The following is a 21,938-nucleotide window of genomic DNA, read 5'->3' as shown; positions in this document are numbered from 1 at the left end:
AAGCGAATTGTGTCTGTGGAGTGCGGAGTCGTCAAGAGTTTCCTGCACAGTACTAAAAGTGAGCTTGCAACCTATTAGTTTCTCCCAGTCTGCCTCGGTCCTTGGAGTTTTCCTGCATTTCTCCATACTACCTTGTTGTCAATGTTGTCCCTTTCACTTGACATAAATTCTAAATTAGCGGTAGTCAGAAAAGCTCATGATTTATTAACAAAAACGAGAAGAGGAAAGTAACTCAGCAACAGGATTCGCCTGACAGAAGCGCAACGGTGGGGACCCTTAATGTGGCCATTAAAGGGGAAGAACCTGCAATCAAGCAGAAATGGGAACATGTGCGACGTGCTTATCCATCCACATAAAGTCAACCGCATCGGGGACGTATGTTTCATTAATCAGGCACAATATGAATCACGGCTCCTTTAGCTGTAAAATTAAACAAGCAAAAGAGGTCAGTGAACAGCGGCCCACGGATCGGCACGTGAGCATCTCGTCACGAGCACCACTGACCACTATTGACATTACACTAATGCATATGGAATGAGTATGAAACATACTTATCTAAAGTATGAATGTAAACTACCAAAAGGTGCATTGGCTTTAGAATGAACCCCTTATTATTATTTTTTACACATATTCTCCATGAATCGCTGAAAAACTTCCCTGTTGGTTGTTTTTGTGGTCAGGCCAAAGCGCCACTTGGTGGCATCTTGGTTCCAAGGAACACTTGAAGTGATTTGAGGAGCTTCAGTTCGGCAAAAGTAGTGATTTGACATTATCTTGTGGCATCGATAGGCACATTACATAGACATTACTGTATGATACAGTAGAAACCATTTTGGGGGAGCCATAACAGTGTTAGTAATGGTGAAGGTGATGGTGATGAATATTTAAAACTCGTGCTTTTTTTTTTTCGCGGTTGTAAGGTGACGGACATAAACATGCATATTATTCCAATTTTTTTTCTTTCTTCAGCATCTTTAAAAGGCCTGTGTTGTCTGATCACAATACTCCAAACAGGTCAAATTAGTAAACTCAGTGATGTGATGCACTGAAATAATAATTCTAAAAAAAAAAATTGTTTTCAAAATGTGCTGCAGAAGTGTGACACCAAACCTTGACCTGTCAGGATGGATTAAGTGGGTTAGTGGTCAGATAGGCAACACACACACACACACACACACACACACACACACACATGCATGTAAGCACACACGCGCACACACACACATGCACACCCTCATTGCCGTTACTCTTAAATACACTTGGAGAGTAAACATGTCATTATTATAATAGGAGCCATTTGGCGCCGGCAGTTATATTTTCACAATCCCATTTGAGATTTTTGGATATTGCTGGACCGGGAGTAACAAAAGCTTTTGTGTCCATATCCTGGAAGCAAATATTTTTAATTGCATGTTTCATTTACATGTGGTCAATCACTGCGACCGCAATTGACTTGGAACGAAGAAGGCAAATCATAACGGTTTGGTAACGATAATCCCAAATATCCTTCCAAACAATAAAGTGGAGAGAAAACCACAATGCGGTTGGGTTTTCTGATGGATTTCGATGTTCCTCAGACATCCATAAGCGTACATATAATCACCTACAGGCAGGACCGCAAGGAAAGCAGAGGAAACACAAAAGCAGTTTACGCTTAAGGCTGCTTTCAGTTGCCAAGCTTTTTTGGCCGTTGATAGAAAATATATAGTAAAAATACATACACGCCGCGGAATTTAAACAGTAAGCAGCAGAACAGAAGTTTAGACCAGATAGGAAATTGTTTTACCACCAAACAAGCAAAAAGTCTGATCTTGAAGGAACTATAAAGGCTATATCCACAGAAACGAATGACAAAAATGCTAAATACAAAAAGGTTTTTGGCCTTTATTAAATTCCACCATTTGACACAACCGGTTTGACATGGAAATCGGTGTGTTTAATGTATATATATATATATATATATATATATATATATATATATATATATGGCTATATCATCTCTGCATTTTCAGTTATTTGCTCAAATGTACTTTTATTCTGACAAATGCGCTATAAATATGACAACGGATGCTAATTACTTTGTTTACTGTAATATACATTTCCAGCAGCTAAAACAACTTTTTTTGGGGGGGGGGGTCTTAATCGTACACAACAAGTGTGATATTTCCCAATGCAGCATTCGTTCAAAAAGATTGGATTGACGACAAAGAAAAAAATCAACAACAAACACAACCACAACAAAAAACACATCACATACTGTAGCTATCTGAGACAATTACGTGGGATTAAAAAAAAGATTCACTGCAGATGTTTTCACGCTGTAGGTAACTAGTATCATTTTAATGAACCAGTGAGGCGACAAATCAACATTTAGAGTTTGGCATTGCATCTTTGGATTAATACGCTATTGATTTGAAGCACTATAAAGCCATCCCCGTACCGCCGCTTTTGGCTCCCACTGATCCCCAGTGAACGCGGCTATTTATTTATTTCTACATCCAAAACCCCCTGCGGCACACTTCCTACATGTCAGATACTGGACGTCTTTACCCGTCTTTCAATCGATTCACAGTGAAGCCCGGTTCGACCAATAAAACCATTTAGCTGAGAAAAAAACCCAACACGTCTATATCGTTCAGCCTGGCAGCAGTCTGTGACAGAAAGTTTTCCGAGTCAAAAGAGTCGCATGAATTCACTCTCACGGAAAACGCAATCGACGGTAACGAAGTGGAATCGATTGCGTAATAAAGTGTAATAAAGGCCTGAAATGGAAAGAGTCCGCATTAAAGAACTTGATGATGCGAGATGCTCTCTGCGGCAGGCGGTCTCATAAAACATGTTAACCACTTGATATATTTGTACAGATGGACGGATAGATGAAGACATGATGGATGTCTTTCTAATTTATTCCTGACCTTCCCGGTCGTTATCAGAGGACTCCTGTTGATTTGATTGACCCAGGCGGCCTTGGGTATATAAAGTTATCATCCTTATAAGTATTGTTCTCCTTTGACAGCCGCTATATCTCATCTCCAGTTCATGACTGGATCATGTTGAACAATATTCGATTTAGCAGTGTATCTGGAACATACCAACTGTAGTGCATCGTGACGTTCAGCAAATGTAAAAACTCGTGTCAGTTCGCCGAGACGAGTTCGGGAAAATGGAAATTTCAGACCCGAGCAGGAAGATTGAACATTCAGAATGGTATAAAGACGTATGAGACCAAGTTCTCATACGGAAATATTAGGAAAGGGGCAGGAAGTGTAATTACCTCGCGCTCTAGCCACACGTCTATTCCATAAACAAACAAACTGCAGCTCGGCCTCTGGCCAGCGGACATCTTGGCTAGCGATATGCTTTTGGCAGTATGTAAAACCCATTTGAAATAGAAACATGCAAATATGAAAATCTGTGCAGCATAAACAAATCAATGTAATTTTTGTTACTTTAGCACGTCTCTGCGTGTTTCGTTTTCTAAAAGTAAGACAAAGTTGACGTTGCACTTTCCTAAAAAGAAATGATTTTTTTTGCTGTATTTACTGCTAGTGGTTTTCAATTTTTATGTTTCATTTCAAATCTGTTTACAAAAGATAAACTGCTTATTGTTTGGCTTAGAGTACCCAATGTGAACCGAACCGCGACCTAAAAACGAAGCCACGGACCAAACCCTGACCTTTGGCATACTGTTACATCCGTAGGAAATGCAATATTCAAATTAATCATACCAAAGTCAAGGTAAGTTGACAGACCAATATAGACAACCCCTGTGTTATTTATCATCTGATTTTGTGCAGTGCAGTTTTGTTAAGGAGAATTATTTTTAGGAATGTGGGCTCAAGAATGCAAACTCGTTTCTCTTAAATAAACGCGAGCACGGCTTTGGTTCTCACCTGGAAGCTTGCCTTGCCACGACTTGATGAGGCTTTCACATTTGCGCTTGGCTTTGAACAGCAGCGCTATCTGCTCCTCTTTGGTGAGTACATCATCTGCATGGGCCTGCATGGGAAAAAACATGGAGAAAAATCATGGGAAGTAAAGAACTACACGCCTAAATTGGCACATTAGAGCTTTAACAGTTATCGTTTACAGGCAGTGTGATCTTTGCTTTCACAAGCAAAGATGGGGCGAGGTTCACCTCTTTGTGAACAAGTGCGTGAGAAAATTGTCCAACAGTTTAAGGACAATGTTCCTCAACGTACAACTGCAAGGAATTTAGGGATTTCATCGTCTACGGTCCATATAATCATCAAAAGTTTCAGAGCATCTGGAGAAATCACTCCATGTAAGCGGCAAGGCCGAAAACCAACATTGAATGCCCGTGACCTTCGATCCCTCAGGCGGCGCAGCATCAAAAACCAACATCAATGTGTAATGGATATCACCACATGGGCTCAGGAACACTTCAGAAAACCAATGTCAGTAAATACAGTTTGGCGCTACATCCGTAAGTGCAACTTGAAACGCTACTATGCAAAGCAAAAGCCATTTATCAACAACACCCAGAAACGCCGCCGGCTTCTCTGGGCCCGAGCTCATCTAAGATGGACTGATGCAAAGTGGGAAAGTGTTCTGTGGTCCGACGAGTCCACATTTCAAATTGTTGTTGAAATTGGACGTCGTGTCCTCCGGGCCAAAGAGGAAAAGAACCATCCAGACTGTTATGGACGCAAAGTTCAAAAGCCAGCCTCTGTGATGGTATAGGGCTGTGTTAGTGCCAATAGCATGGGTAACTTACACATCTGTGAAGGCACCATTGAAGCTGAAAGGCACATACAAGTTTTGGAGAAACATATGTTGCCATCCAAGCAACGTCTGGACGGCCATTATTTCAGCAAGACAATGCCAAACCACATTCTGCACATGTTACAACAGCGTGGCATCGTAGTAAAAGAGTGCGGGTACTAGACTGGCCTGGCTGCAGTCTAGACCTGTCTCCCATTGATGTGTGGCGCATTATGAAGCGTAAAATACGACAACGGAGACCCCGGACTGTTGAACAGCTGAAGCTGTACATCAAGCAAGAATGGGAAAGAATTCCACCTACAAAGCTTCAACAATTAGTGTCCTCAGTTCCCAAACGTTTATTGACTGTTGTTAAAAGAAAAGGTGATGCAACACAGTGGTAAACCTGACCCTGTCCCAGCTTTTTTGGAACGTGTTGCAGCTGTAAAATTCTAAGTTAATGATTATATGCTAAAACATTCAAGTTTATCAGTTTGGACGTTAAATATCTTGTCTTTGTAGTGAATTCAATTAAATATAGAAAAAGCGTGATTTGCAAATTATTGTATTCTGTTTTTATTTATGTTTAACACAATGTCCCAACTTCATTGGAATTGGGGTTGTATATTTATTATTAACCAATTTAAAGTGTTGAAAATAGCTGGAAAACAAATCTATTAACTTTCTTGAATGCTCAACTGTCTGAGAAGTCTTGTAAAACTCTGGCGTGCTGCATTATGTAGCCTCAAGATTGAAAGTTGGGATTTTTATTTTTTATTTTTTTAAAGACAGTGAAAACAGGTTTGATAAATTTGAGTTGAGCCTGTTTCGGATCGCTGTAATGCTTCGGTGCACAAGGAACTGGTCAGTGGAAGGAATTCGGCGAGGCCTTGGAGTTGCCCAGCCGGCCTCGTAAGGAACAAATCCTGGATAGAATTCCTTCTTCTTGTTTTTTTTTCTCTCTTCCTTCTCTCATGGGATCCGGAAGCCGGGTGGCCCCACTTTTCAGATAACAGACGTCCGTTCCTCCAGTGGCTCCTTATCAAACCAGTTCTCGCCTGCTCTCAGCCTGAATGTTATCAGTATGTCTGTGTTGCATGTGTGTGTCTTCATAACATAGTGTGGTCAGTTTTAACAAACAAAAACCAGTGCGTGTGTGTCCTAGTGTCCTGTCAGCGGCAGCATAGAAATATATCTAACATCAGCCACGAAGGTAAGTGCATTCCGATTCATTTCTCCCAATTTAACTTTTAGCTCATTATTTTATTTATTTCATCACTCATGGCACAGCAACGTTTATGTGACTGTTGAATATGCTAGTGGTTGGGGGTATAAAAAGATTCAGTTTGATTAAATCAGATTATGACAAAGTCAGAGAAGCACATCTTCCTGGGCACCATCTGCTGGGTCTGATGGTGCATTAGCTCCTTTTTTGCCCTATCATTAAATAGTAGCGAGTGAACGTTACGGGGTGTTTCTCACATGAACTTACGTATACTATAAAGGAGTGCAACAATTAATTCAAATTTTGACCACTTATGTCCTTGGTCAAATCCCATACAAAGAGTAAAGCTGTATTTTTTTATTTCTGTCTTCTCTTTCATCTAAGAAAAAAATATATATGAAAGATCCGTTCAGGCTTTTCAAGGGACAAAAAAAACAGAAATTTTATTTTCACGTCAAGTTTGAGAGTGACGCAGCAGCTCCAGGTGTGGTTTTCTCTCAGAGGAAATATGTTGTCTCTAAAGGGTCCCTTGAAAAGCTCACATTTTGTCCCCAGGATTTGTTTTTAGGCCAAAACCAACCAGTCAGTTCTAACGCAGCGTGACAAGAAGAAGGGACATGAAAAACATAAGATTGAAGCTCTATAAATGCTGACGTATTCCTTAGTGCCTGTTCCTACTCTCTTGCTGTCATGAAATGGGGGACTATTGTAAAACATCACTTTTAGGAATCAAAGACACTTGCTCACACAGCTCTTCGAATAAAATTGGAAAAAAATTTTTTTTTAACTCCAAGTAGGAGATGACTGTAAAACTGACGCATAAAACAAATGAGAATTAAAAATTGTGCATTTGTACAGCCAAACCATAATATTTCGCCTCACGAATAAAGCAATAAAGCAAAAGTAAAGCAAATGTATTTATATAGTGCATTTCATCCACAAGGTAACTCAATCTGCTTTACATGATTAAAAGCATTTAAAAACAAAGAAAAAACCCCAGCTTATAAACATTTAAAACAAAGAGAAAAAAATAAAATAAAATAACAGTTACATTATAACAACGTACAGTGCAAGAAATATTATTTAAAAGTGGGAATGCTCTAAAACGCATGAGAAAATTGGGGCTGATGTCACTTCTGTTGGCAACTTATTCCATTTGTGTGCAGCATAATAGCTAAATGCTGCTTCACCATGTTTGTTTTGGACTCTGTGTTCCACTATTTGACCTGAGTCTGTCGATCTCAGAGCCCTACTGGGTTTATATCCCATTAGCATTTCTTTCATGTATTCTGGACCAAAACGATTTTGTGATTTATAGACCAGTAGCATAACTTTAAAATCTATTCTAAAGCTGACTGGGAGCCAGTGCAAAGACTTTAGAATTGGAATAATATGCTCTGACCTCTTTGTTCTGGTCAGAACCCGAGCTGCAGCATTCTGAATGAGCTGCAGCTGTTGAATGCTCGTTTTGGGGAGTCCAGTCAGAAGACCATTACAATAGTCAAGTCTATTTGAGATAAAAGCACGGATGAGCTTCTCCTGGTCTGCTTGGCACATGCAAGCCTTCAGTCTGGATATGTTCTTCAGATGGTAGAAGGCAGTTTTAGTAATTGATTTGTATGACTGTTGAAAGTCAGGTCGGAATCTATCAGTACACCAAGGTTTCGGACTTGGGCTTTGGTTTTTAAAAAGAGTGACTCCAGGTATTTACTAACAGCAATTCTATTTTCTTTATTGCCAAAAACAATTATCTGTTTTGCTGTAGTTTAATTGAAGAAAATGTAGGCTCATCCAGTTATTTCTCTGTTTTAGACAGTGACACAACACCTCAATTGAAGTGTAGACATCTGAAGACACTGCTAGATATAACTGTGTGTCATCTGCATAGCTATGATAGTCAAAATTAAAGTTCTGAAGAATTTGACCCAAGGGTAGCATATACAAGCTGAACATGAGGGGTCCAAGAACTGACCCTTGCGGGGCTCCATAGGTCATTGCCATTCGATGAGATTGAACACTTCCATTGGTTACAAAAGAACTGCTTTCCTCCAGGTAGGACCTGAACCATTTAGTCCTACCCACGTTTCCAATCTGTCCTGCAGTATATTATGATCTACCATATCAAAAGCCGCACTGAGATCCAACAAGACCAGAATTGACACCTTTCCCGAGTCATCAAAATACACTAATCGGTGATGTTTACACAACTGCATCTGCTTGAACAACACATATAAAACACATGAAAAAAGCACCCACTGTAAATTTATTCTACAACAAAAGCATGTACTCTATGCTTTTGTCGTAGACCAATAAATATGTTTTAAACATGCTACATTAGAGGTGTGTCCATCATGAAATAAGCAAAACAATTAAAGACGGTGGTCAGTGATGTGGAGGTTACACTCATTTAAATCAATTGGAATGCATTTTTAAATATTTGTATTATTAACGTATTTACATATTATTGTTTACTTCCCTGCTGTTACTGACTTGGAGAGTTGTTTACAGTCAATGTTGGCTGGCACTGACTGGGAATTGGTGCACTGACTGGGAACCAAACCGTCTGCATGAAAGGCAGCAGCATGTACCACGACACTACCAGTGCCAAAAATATGCGATTATTAATGTGGGCATTACATCGGAATTGGTCATTTGGAACTGCAGTGTAAATCCAGCACGTGGCTGTGGCTCAGTTGGTAGAACGGGTCGTCCAGTGACCGAAGGGTCGTTGGGCAAGACACCGAACCCTAATTGCTCCCAGTGGGCCTGGCAGCGCCTTGCGTGGCAGCAGCCGCCCATCGGTGTCCGAATGGGTGAATGTGAGGCCTTGTAAAGCGCTTTGGGCACTGTGATGATGTAGATAAAGCGCTATATAAGTGCAGTCCATTCACCATTCACGTGGTAATATTGCACCAAAATGAAACCTAACCTTCCAACTGTGCCATTAGAGTTCTATACATTCTTTTTCTCATTTAGTTTGAGGGATGCAGAAAACTCAGGCTTGAGGACAACTGCAGTCTCTTCAGCACACAATTTTGTAATATTCAGTGAGTCCTCAGTGACGAAAAATCAATTTTATTGCTTGGCCCTTCTGCACTGTGCACATTTACGTTGTGATGGGAAATGTGTTGGGCCCCGAGGTGATTTCGGCATGCTGCAAGGTAAGAAACAAACACAAAAAGCAGTTAACGAGGCGCATTGAATTATACATAAAGTAATCAGAATACGAACAACAGGTCCTCAGTGAGCCCCGAAAGGTGGATTATCTCAAATATATACGATAAACACTATTGTGTGGCCACTACATACCCCCCGGGGCGTTTTACGAAGACTATGGTAATGTTGAAAGATGAGTTTGAAATGATATCAAAGTGTTTTGGGATCACAGTTTACTTTTTGGTATGGATTAAACTGTTAATAAAGGCAATTATTAAAAAAAATTCATCAATTGACTTTAGCTATTCGCAGATAGCTCTAAAAGGCATTCGAAGGGTTAGTTCCTGAGAAGTGATTCCAATGCAACCAAACTCACGTGAAACCCAGCTGCTAATTTCATGAGGCCTCCGCAGCGCACAAAAACCACAATACGTCGAGCCGCCATCCTCGCTATTTTGGGCCTGGAAATAAAGATGTCCAGTCTGCCGCCGCCGCTGAATACGCTACACAGGAGGCAGACGCTCATGGCTTCCCACTGTAAATAACCGCATGCGGAATAACATTCAACCGCAGTTGAACAAGGATAGATGCTACCTGTTGACTGTGCTCAGGTGAGTCAATATAGAATATTCCACAAGAGTGCCCACGGGACATGGTTTTAATTTTCACCGGTAGGAAAATACTGCCTTACTTCAATGGAGGCAAAGTGTTCTGATTCAAAAGTTGATTATTGCATTGATTCCTTTGTTAGATTTTGAATGGAACCAAATGAGCGCTTATGTTCTGAACACGTGCGCATTTATCATTGCTATGGATTTCCTCATGACGCACTTCACATTTACAATGAAACAGCTCAGCGGGTGTGAAATTTGCCACCCAGGGAAATGAGTCATCAGCTTGGAGGAAATGAACATTTGCAACAGAAGTGCTCGGGTTCTGTTTCTTGGTCGGGTCCAGCAATATCGAGGTAGAAGCCAAAAATATACGACCTCAAGTCACTGACAGCTGCAGTTCAGACAGACATTAACAACTGAGCTCATTTGAACTCTGCTGCTAACCAAAACAGCAGCACCCACTGATGCATGTTAACAGTTTCTCAGATGAATGAAAGTGTGGAGTCCTTGTTGACTCCCCTGCGTAGCAGCGCAGATGATCTTACATAATGTGGAGTGGAGATGCCGTGTTTGTGTTCCAGTAAACTGAAATGTGGCCGCTCCACAGTGATATACGCAACCTATTCTTCGCTCCGTTTCATAGCATTTTCCCATAAAAATAGGCACTGCTGCACCACCCGGCGGAGAAAGGACAGGAAAAACATAGATGCAGTACGTCTTCCTCAACGTTTCAAAAACATGCGTGTTAGGTTCATTTGAGACTCAATCTGGGGTGGTGAACTCAATCACAGGGCGAACACATTCAACTTCATGTGAATTGAATTAGACAGGATATGATATTAGTCCAAAATAAATCAACTTAAACTTAGAATAACTTGAAAGATGTTCCTCTGTATAAAACCTTCCGTGAAAATTATACAAATTCAAAATCAGATTTTAGATTCGCCACTCTGCACCTTCGCGAAGACGGCATTTTTCCATCCTCTGATTGGTTGAGCTGAACATGTCTATTTATCTATCCTTTAAGAAATGTCTGACTTATTGCACACTGTGAGTTAAAACTGCTGCGCACAACGGCGTATCATGTAGCATTTGGAGAACAGGATGCTGGGTAATGAACGAGGGGCCTGATTATTTTCTGCTAAGTCTTCCTCCTCCAGTGGCTAGCGTCCAAACCGCCAGAGTCAACACGGCCACTCGCGGGGGGAGAAACATCCACATTCTTATTTACAGTATTTCATTTCAAAACACAGCATTCTTTCTGTACATTTCACAGCGGGCCAAAATGAAAATGCGCCGTGTAAATACATGTTTTTTCATCAGCCGCTCGCGAGAATACAAACTCCACTTGAACAAACCGCAAGTTTCTATTTCTCTGCGTGCGCAAACTGTGGCTTGATGACTTAAACGGCAGCGCTCCATAAGACCAATATTGAGAGAAGTGTATTTAGGACCTGTGAGTATTACTACTGTATACTAGACACGCCATCCTGGCCGGGAGGCACTGAAGTTGGATCATTTGGTAACGGAACGCTGAAATTATTTTCGCAAACAAACCCAGTGCAACTCATAACGCAAGGCAAGAAAATCTTCCATTCAAAAAGGGGAAACGTGAGGACGCCACAATTCCTGATTGGGGACGGCTGTGCATTTGGAATACATATATGAACAACTTGTGGTTGACCAAAGTCATTTCCTGAACTTACCCCCAGTGGATATGAGAGGCAAAGGCTGGCGCTTGCACGCTCCATTTTCATCAGCGAGCATGCAACGAAACCCCCAAAAGGGTCAAAACAAAACAAAAAATATGCAAGAAGTCATAATTGTTTGATAATGAAACCAATCTGTTTTTCGTCACAAGTCTGAGATAGTTAAAGTACAGGCCAATCATTAGGAGATTTTCAAAAAAGGGGAAAGACGCAAATGCAGCATGAATACTAATACAGATTAATGTAATTTTGATTCATTTCAATGGTGGCAGATGATTTGAGATATGAACACATTTTCCAAACATACAAAACTGAGAATATGTCTAAAACTAACATACTTTTTTGTAATAATATGAACATAGTCTCATGTTTTATTTTTAGCTCGGAGGATTAGCGCCTTGCCGTGCATGATGTACAGTTAATGCTAACTCTACGACGCCATTTATTACATCTAGACACGAAGAAGAAAAAAGCTCCTGCTGCTTGTAAACTCTGATATTTATAGGCGATAATCTTCATAATCCAGATATATGTGCATAATCACTCATCCATGACTACATTTACATAATTCTTACTGTGACCTCGTGCGTGGCTCCAATGTGAGCAGGTCCATTACATAACCATTGGTAGCTTTGAAATTCCCAAAGCTTGACCCATGAAATCACTTATATAACATTGGAATTGTTCTTCGGGTTTTATTTGTTTTATTTTTTGTGCTTTTTAATTCGACAAAGCGCCCTTGCTGCAGCGGCTTGGTGCACACACATTGTTTCCATCTGGGACCACGTTCAGTCTGGCGAGCGGCAGAGGGTATAATTAGGAGCTAAACGCCGCTTTAAGTCAGAATGTGGTCTGCGAGCGTTTCCAAAGGCGAACCAGTCTTTTTTGCGGCTTGCGGTTTTTGTCGTCAAATGCAAATTGCAGCGTATAAGAGGAGTGGCACTGACTCACATGCTTCATAATATCCCGGAACCTCATCCGCTGAAACAGTTCAAGTGCTGCCATGCGTCTAAAGTAACATATTCATGTTGTCCCCCCCCCCACCCCCCCTCCTCACGTTCGCTTCTCAGATAGCCCACTGGACGTTAAAAACAAGATTGGGCGCAGCTAGAACTTTGCTCCTTATTTTGTGGAGAGATGAGAAAAAAAAAAACATCCTGGAAAGTCCAAAAGCCCCAACGAGACCCCGTGTTGAACACATGCCAACAACAAGTAAGCCAATGTTAGCCTATGGTGTAAAGAATGGCAAAAGACCAAAACGTACATTAAACAAACATTCGACTGTATTCCCGTAATAGGGGAGCTCTACAGTGACCGGGGTGTGTGTGTGTGTGTGTGTGTTTGTGTGTGCGTGTGTGCGTGTGTGTGTGTGTGTATTGTCTCAGAATAAGAAACTCTGCTATGTGGCCTTGGGACTAATTTGACCATTTTTAAAAACTAAAATATTAATGATTTCATATTATATTGCATATTTACCTATTATTATTATTATTATTACTTAGCACATCTACCTCACAGTTCTGAGGTTTGGGGTTCGAATTAAAGCTCAAGGCCCTCCTGTTTTGAGTCTGCATGGTTTTGGGGTTTCTACACGGAAAAAAACAAAACCTTTGAATTGACTTAATTTGATTATTTACATCGGTTGCATGTCAAATGTGTTAAACTAATATATCGTGCTCTGTCTTATCTTAGAAATCCCTGCACTTGTCAGATATATCGTATTTTGCGGACTATAAGTCGCTCCGGAGTATAAATCGAACCTGCCAAAAAATGCATAATAACGAAGGAAAAAACATATATAAGTCGCACTGGAGTATAAGTCGCATTTTTGGGGGGAAATATATTTGATAAAATCCAACACCAAGAGCAAACAATTTAATATAAAAGTAGAATAGAGAACAACAGGGTGAATAGGTGTACGGTATGCTAACGTAACACATTCAGCTAATGTTACATGACGCAAAAACAACGTAATGTAACATATTAACAGTTATTCAGAGAACTATAGCATAAAGAACATGCTAACAAGTTTAGCAAACCATCAGTGTCACTCCAAATGACGAGATCCAATGAAATCTCGGTGTCACTTCTAGACAACTCCGCCAACTCCGGAGGGAGCCGATGCGCCGATTCCTCTTCTCCGTCGCTTTCGTCAGGCCGAGAGCGCCCTCTTGCGGTTGTCAGTGTGAAAATAACAGGTCCAATTATATAATAATGTGTTAATAATTTCACATATAAGTCGCCCCCGAGTATAAGTCGCACCCCCGGGCAAACTATGAAAAAAACTGCGACTTATAGTCCGAAGAATACGGTAACCTCCCTACAAGACCTTTATACCTTTTAAAGTACAATAACTGTCATTGTCCGCAATTCTTTCTGTTTCTGCATTCAAGCAATTTTGTTGTTGTTATTTTTACTTAGTGTTCTTGTTGTGTTTTTCTATTATCACTTTTGTATTATTTTCTGGTTTTTGTTAGCGTCGTCTATGGTCTTTCTTTGGATTTGTGACCTCGGAACGTGTAGGATCCCCTGGAAAACGGGAGCTCACCGGGCTACTCCTGACAAAAACAACATCTCATATTTCATATTATACTCCGTACTTATTGTCTGGTGACCAGTTCAAAGTCTGCTGGGATAGGCTCCAGCTTACCCATGACCCTACCGAAAATAAAATGGACAGAAAATGGATGTATGGATGGAGTCTTCTGAGACCTTGCCGCAAATAGTCTTTTACTCAATAGCGTGTGCACGGCTCCATCATGCTTCATAGAACCAATTTGTCCTTAAAGAGTCGCGAGGGATGCGCCGGAGGGATCCGCCTCAGCGCAACAGGAAGTGGGGATGTCATGCGTGAGTAACAGCTTAGACGTGGAGCTCTGCACCTGCAGATGTGGACTACTAAGAGTGAGGCGCAGACCTGAGGCAAGGACTACTGCTTCAGTGTGGCTTTTTCAATTATTATTATTATTATTATTATTATTTTAATGCCGATGTCAAATCGGTAGGTCAATCTAATTACTTTCAACCGTGAGGTCAGAGAATGTGGGGAGCTACAATATTTATCAAGATAGACAGTGGGGATTTTCCTAATGGACCCATGCATTTTTCAATGACACTTTCACCAAAATACACATAGCTGCATGGAAAACCAGGTCGCTCCAAGACACCTGAAAGCTCTCCCAGGGTAATTGCTTCAAAAAAGAAAAAGGTCTCGTCAATGAATGATGAATTTGGGGCTGTGATGGACATTGTTCTCTGAAAAACGGGATTGTTTTTGAGAGGCTGTAATTCTTGATCCTTGGGGTATTTTGATGAAAATATGTCCCATTTCTCAAGACAGTCGGGAACTGTTTTCAGTTGTGGAAAAATGTCCTAATTTGTGCCCCCCGCCCAAAAAAAAGGTTCATTTTCCTCATAGTCAAACGTAGTCAAATCCTAGTAGAATTGACCGTGTGACTCCACAAGGTGAACGCAATCAGGCACTGTCCTCAGCACAACCCGACAGTTTGTTTGTTGCAATTAAACACTGCAGACTAATTAGGCGCAATGGCAGAATCATCCTGTTCAATCAGCCGAGAGTCAGGTCCTGAACACTGCCGCATTGATTGAAGTGCTCTCTGTGAGTCACCAATCATTAAAACTGGTGACGAGCGAGAGCAAGAAGTGTGTTATGGGAATTTTCTAAATCAACGAAATTAGCGTGTGTATAAAATATTCAATCAATAGTTCCATCTGTGCTCATTAACAGGAGCCAGCTGAAGAGCTGGTTAGAAAGGCAGCAACGGCTAATATTTTGATACCTTATAATAGTATTTCTTGTTTCCATATTCGACTAGAACATGACTTTGGCCTTGTGCCACATCTACCACTGCTGTGACCTTCAATATGGCATTCATTTGTGCGTAATGGATGCGGCATCTTTCGTTACAGTACAAACACGGTGCATTCAAAGACCTCATATCAATGAGTCTTCTTTGTCTCCTTTTTGTTTGTTACGAGTGCCGGCCTGATTATGCAAAATGTGACATGGGGCGCCATTAGAGGATTGGCGCATGCACATTAAGGGGATTTGATACTCAACACAAGAGACTAACGGATCCAGTGAGTAAACAAGCGTTACACGGTTCAAGGTGCACCCCAACAGAGTTTGGCCTGTCAACAATAGTTTTCCACTTCGCTCCACTTTAGGGTCAGTGGGCTGGTGGTCTCTGGGACACTTTGTATGGCTCAGAAATGACTAAAAATACCGGAAGGCAGATTCTGAGGGAAAGTGACATTAACTTCAAAAAAACGTGGTTTCGAGTGGAGCAGAAGAGGATGCAATATTTATTTCCAGATCACCAGTTGAATGTGCACATTTGGGCTGAGCACAAATGCCTCGTAAATCGAATTAGCATTCGAGTCCGCTGAAACAAACAAACGCCAAATGGGAATTTTCAGATATTTAGGGTTCAGTGTCATTCCCAGTGGCACTTCAGGCAGACTGTCAGAGCCAGGATTTGAACCGCCAACCCTTCAATTACTGGATGAGCAGCTCTGCCAACTGAGCCACAGCCGCCCCTTCATGACTGAAGAAGCTAATTTCTGTGGCAGCGACATCAAAGCACGCGTTAAGCGTCACAATCAGTCGGGACTGCGTCTATCCAAGACAGCGACATCGAAGAGCACCTAAGTGTCACGAATTTGTTGTGCCTGCCCTTGGACTCCTTGAGATCTATGCAGCATATCACAAAATGTCTCGACTACACGAGCTTAGCGTCACAATCAGTCAGGACTGCGGCTTGAGACTCCTTGAGACTTTAGCGACATATCATGCACTGTCGAAACAAAAGAAGTATATATTTGCGCCTGGGCTCCTTGAGACCTTTGTAGAATATTGTGTAACATATCATTTACCGTCATCACTAAAGACGCTAATCTTTGTGACAGCTACATCAAATACAACCGAACTTGTCATACAGGATAGCGTGCCCTGTTTTGAATAAAGAAGCTTATTTTGCTGACAGCTAAATCACCTCATCAAATGGTGAAGCAGCATGTGGATCATTGCTCAAGGTTATTTTTGTACGCTCAGCTTCAAGTTAACTGTTAAACAATTGTATCTTTGTGCTCTCGGGGAGACTCAATGTGTAGTTTAACTGTAACAGCAACTGCGATGTTAGTCAAGAGACTTTGTTTACTGAACGATGTGCTCTACGGAATCTTTGTCCGACAAGATACCACAGCAATGTAAAAACCACATTGACCAAACTATTCCGATTATTCCAGCCAGGTCAATAATAAAATATACCACTGGTGTGACAACAGGTCGTCAAGTTTGGAAGTTACGCTAGTGCAGTAGAGTTACGACACGGAGCAGAAATTTGAGTGTGTATTTCATGTCATCTATGCAGGTTGTGGGACATTTCAGTTCAACGGGAGGTCAATTGTCTCAAAGACATTTTACCTCTCATCTGGAGAAAGCTTCTTCAACCCAAAACAGAGGACACTCGAAGGCATTTAACCTTTACCGGGGTCACTGGGGTCACGTGTGTGTGTGTGTGTGTGTGTGTGTGTGTGTGTGTGTGTGTGTGTCATTGACTCCAAAGAGTCAAAGGCTGAATTTACACTGTAGGTCCAAGCGCCTAATTCTGATTTTGTGCCTACATATATTGAATTGCTTTGGGGTTTTTTTTTTGCTGCCTATTTCCATGCAGATTTCAAGTAACACATATCCGATTAGGCTGTGTTTACACTGACACAACCCACGTGTGCAGTCCAAATTGAATGTAACCGACTCCACAGGCATCAACATCAGGCAGTGACAACACGGACGTAAATGATAATAAATAACTAATTCAAATATTAACTGCGATTGGCCAGCTCCCACGATATTAGTGAAGATGTTGGATGGGTGGTTAATAAAAATAAGCTTTAGAGAGCATTTAATTGGCCTGGGCTGATTCTTCCCCCGCACTAATTTAAATGAGGTTAACCTTCATATTACTTGACTGGCTGCCATGGGCATTTATTTTGCTCATTTAATGCTGCACTTGCATTGGCAGACACCCGATGCATAAAACATTTTCATTCATATTTGGAAGACGCCTGATTTTGATCTGAAGATATCCAATTCAACGCAGTTTTTTTCTCTCTCTTTTTATGCTTCCATGAAGCGTCTTCCTCTTTAGATGTAGCAATGTCAGTTACAATGGCCTAGAATAGAATATGCCCTTATTAGTCCCATAAGAATAGACAGAATACAATAATATGTGCACTGCATAGACGTCACTAGAATTGGTGGTTTCCTTGTGTTGAAAAAAGAAAAAGCCACAATGCTCACTGAAATAGCTTGAAAGTCACAAGACTTGAACTTGCCAAAATGTATAATGACAGGCAACAGCGCTTCTTCTGGCAGATGAAGCAAAACTGGAGTTTTTGGGGGCAAGTCACAACAATGCAGACAAAAAGCGGTACACTTGCTCTGAAACATTGCTCTGGGGCTGCTTTGCCGCATCATGTACAGGATGTCTTCAATTTTTGTGGGTTAGAGTGAAATCCCAAGACTATCGAGGCCTTTTGGTACGGAATGTGCAAAAAGCTCGGTCACAGCTTCAACCAAGAATGGTTAAAAACAAAACACTGGATATTTTAAAGAGCCTTTTGAAGGAGCTGAAGCATGCAGTTTGCACAAGGCACCCTTCAAACCTGAGACAGCTGGAGCAGTTGTCAACAGATGCACAGGTCTCATTAAGAGTTAAGCCTGGATGTGAGGGCACGACGGATAAAATCGATCGCAACGGCATAGCTGAGAATTTTCACGTGGACTTGACGGAGGTTATTTTGGGATTCCGAGCATATCGTTGCCCGCCGGGAGCTCTGGAGCACAACATTGACACACAACCTCATATAAATAAACCAAACAGGAGAGGCAATCAGTCATTGCAGCCACATCTGTAATAATGCAAGGCCCCCGAGAAGCCATACAAACAAACAAACAATAGCAAGAATGAAATTACCGACTTGAATGTACTTTGAATAAGGGAGAAAGCAAAACGTCAACCTTTACTCATCATTTTGTAATCACTTCCACAGATGTGTCTCTTCATTTTTCTTTCGCGATAAATGTGTTCAATTGTAAAGAGACTTGATAGCCAGCCTGTATTACGCTTTCATCAGAATGCCTCCGGGATCAAGCATTCCAACACAGTTTACACATCACATTTCTTGCCATGATAATATTGGCTCATTTGAGCGCTGTCTGTGTCATACACTGAGCCAGCCTTCATCCCGCCAACTTTATTGGTGGGCCAATGGCAAGTCTGAATCTCAAATCTGTACTTACGGTATCCGTACACAGTTTCGGTATAGGTAAGGACTCAAGAATGAATACTTGCACTGTTATCCGTCCGGGACAAAAAAGTGGAATCGAACATCCCGAGAATTAACCAGAAATACAGTCGAGACGTTGTTATTGTGGTCAAACAAAAACAGTGCCTTTCTTTTTAAAAGAAATATCCCCAAACTTTTGAGAGACAGTGCATACGTACAATTATTTACATTAATTAATTGAACCTATTTTCAATGACAAAAATAAATAAATAAAAAGGAATATTTGGGGGGGAGACTAATTTAATGCAACAAATGTGCATTTTTTTTTCTCTTCACGTAGTTCATTTTCATTGATTGTATGAAAAGAAAAAAATATTGATATGAGCATAAACTCAAAGGATACTAGAATAAAATGTCAATTTCTACCAGCAAGACTACAACTTTTTTCCTCCAAAAACTATCATTACTAAATATATTGCTTTTTTCTTGGATCATGAAAAGTTGTTGTTTTTTTACAGCGCATCAGCAGCGGAGCGCAAATGCTGGCGGATCCTGATTTTCGTGAAAGCGCAACGCTCGCTGCACATTTGCCAATTTGGCAGACGGATCTGCGACAAGCTGGGCGTTTTGGCGCAGCAAGGGTGTGTCCTTGGAGAACTGCCCAACGGAGTGACAATTTATTGGTAGAAATTTAGGCCGGCTCAGACCACGTCTAACTGCCGGCTCATTCTAGACCGCTGGTCTAACGTGATTTTGGTGAATTTGATCAGAGCACGGGCAGACAGACACCGAGGTCCGCAGACGTCTTTAAGTCACCAGCGGTTATCTCCAGCTTATTCTGTATTTAATAAGGGTACCCGCTCACATTGTCTGTTGCCACACCGGGCAAGATCAGTGACAATGCTCCACTCACGCAGGAATCGCTGCGATTACGCTTCGTCCTCTTCCGCAGAGATGTCTCCGTCGAGACGGTCAGTTGCGCCACATTTAAAGGGAAGGAGAGGAGCCGCTTTGATTGGCGCCGAACGAAGTCAGCTGTAAACACTCCCCCAGTGGCACAGCCCGCCCCCTTTCGGATCCGCCGGGCTGCGCTGGTCTACAAAATTCCCAACACCGGTCTACCCTGGCGCACAGTTGCACTGCCGGCCGTGGCAGCTTCACGCCAGTCACGAATTAAACAAATTCTCGTAATATTCCAACTTAACTCTCATATGAATAAGTCTTTCTTGGAACATTACAATTTTATTGGTATAACTAACTTTGTGACTTTTTTCTTGTAAAGACTTTTTTACTTCTTACATCTGGAGTAAACAGTCAAATTTGACAAGACATTTCCTCAAAATTGTTTTTTTGTTTATTTTTCATGTATATATTTTTATGTTTTATTTTTATTTTTGTGGACACAGCCAAAGGACGTTGTACACATAATCAGCTTGAAAAAAAAGAAGGAAAAAAAATATGCCGACCACATCTCTCATTTGGAAGAAGCGCTCGCACTTGTTCAAGGTTGGCAGTGTAAATACCATCTGTGCACTGAAAAAAAAAAAAAAAGCCCTTCAGCTGAATTCCACTTCTTCACAGGCAAAGCAAATTATATGGTATTTTTTTGGTGAGATTTTTAGCCTAGCAGTTTCACTGAAAAATATAAGAGAGCGGACACGAATGCCGTCGTCGCCGAGCCGCTGCATATTTCGTGTGGTTAAAGAACCAGAGGGCCACGCTCGCGGATCCAGAAGCTTTCCTGACATTATGTGTGTGTGTTCCAGTCACGTCATTTCACAGATGACGTCCATACGATGGGCTTTGAACGTACGCTACAAATCCTGACATGCTTCTCGCATGCATCATTGGGAGTAAATACGTCAAATGAATTGGTAGGGTACGATAATAAGAAACTCAGGTTGGACCAGGCAGGGTTCGGTTGCCCTAATGGGGCCCTGATAAGAGCGACACATGATCCAGGCCAAATCCAAACACTTTGAACTGCCCGCGTAAATGTGAACGGAATCTTTGAATCATTTTTGCATGCGTGGGAAAAATAATCTCAAAATTGAAATAATTCAAAAGCTTCAAAAGGACATCGCAGTGTTCATTTACTGACTTTTTCCCCCCCTCTATGATTTATCTTTGTTTAAAAATATTATTGTAATATTATGACTTTGAAAACGGTGGCTTTGTTCTTTTTAATATTATGCTATTGTCAAATATGACTTTTTTCTCCTAATATTACAGTTTTTAAATTACAGCAATATTATAACTTCCTTGTACAACTGCTACTTAATTCTCAGAATACTGAAACATTATTCTCTCCAAAAGATATATATATATTTTTTTGTTTTCCTTATAACTATGGAATAAGACTGACATTGTGTTAGCTTTTATTCATAGCAAAACCTTTTCTTGCAAATGACAATTTTATTCTCATAATATTTATTTATTTTCCTACATATAATTGTAGGATTTTATTCTTGGAATGTTATCCTATTATCCTTCCTATGAATAAATTAATGTGATAAGGAAGTAAGTGAGGAGAGGGTTTTTGTTTGCCAGAGGACGGTCTGCCGTTTCTGTTGAGGTGGGAGACAAAATGAGGACAGGGTCAGCTGACACTGATGGAGAGCCTGTTCTCGCACAACACTTCATAAATTAGCTGTCTCAAGTTAAGTCAAAGTTGTAATTTTACAACAATGAACTCAGAATATTTACAAAAAAACAAAAAAACAAAACAAAAGCTGGAATGTTACGAGAGTAAACTCACATTTTTATGTAATTTTTAAAATGTATTTATTCTTGTAAAAAGAAATTGCTCGGATAATAAAAGAATAAAGTTTAAATAAAATAATTATTATGAACAAAAACTAAACTAATACAATGGTAATGTTGCATAAAGCACAATATTTCCCGAATCAAGCCATAGTTTTAGAAGGATGAAGTCCTTTCTTTTTAGATTCAACTCAAAAACAGGTCATTTGAAAGAGAATACAATTGTAACATTTTGCGAAACAAAGTGTTTATTTCACAAGACTTGAATTGTACTTTGTGAAAAAAGTAATTTTACAAGAATAAAGTCGTAATAAGGAGAAGAATCACGTCATTTTTTAAGAATAAACACCAAAAATATAAATTGTAATTTTCAAATTCCTTTTAAAATGTTAGATTAATTGTAGCATTACATAAAAACATGGGCCCTTAAAAAAA

General features: G+C 40.6%; 1 protein-coding gene across 1 annotated transcript in view; it reads right to left on the bottom strand.

Annotated features, from left to right (window-relative positions):
- The window catches only part of pth1r (parathyroid hormone 1 receptor), a 39,652-nt gene that overhangs the window by 14,297 nt on the left and 3,417 nt on the right, over positions 1-21,938 (bottom strand). Inside the window, exon 2 of the mRNA XM_061798155.1 lies at positions 3,894-3,999. Within this exon, the coding sequence (XP_061654139.1) occupies positions 3,894-3,999 (106 nt within the window). The remainder of the gene's footprint in view (positions 1-3,893; positions 4,000-21,938) is intronic.

The sequence above is a fragment of the Phyllopteryx taeniolatus genome, chromosome 14, assembly GCF_024500385.1.
Source record: "Phyllopteryx taeniolatus isolate TA_2022b chromosome 14, UOR_Ptae_1.2, whole genome shotgun sequence".
Classification (NCBI taxonomy): Eukaryota; Metazoa; Chordata; class Actinopteri; order Syngnathiformes; family Syngnathidae; genus Phyllopteryx; species Phyllopteryx taeniolatus.
This window is presented reverse-complemented; position numbering and strand designations above follow the sequence as displayed.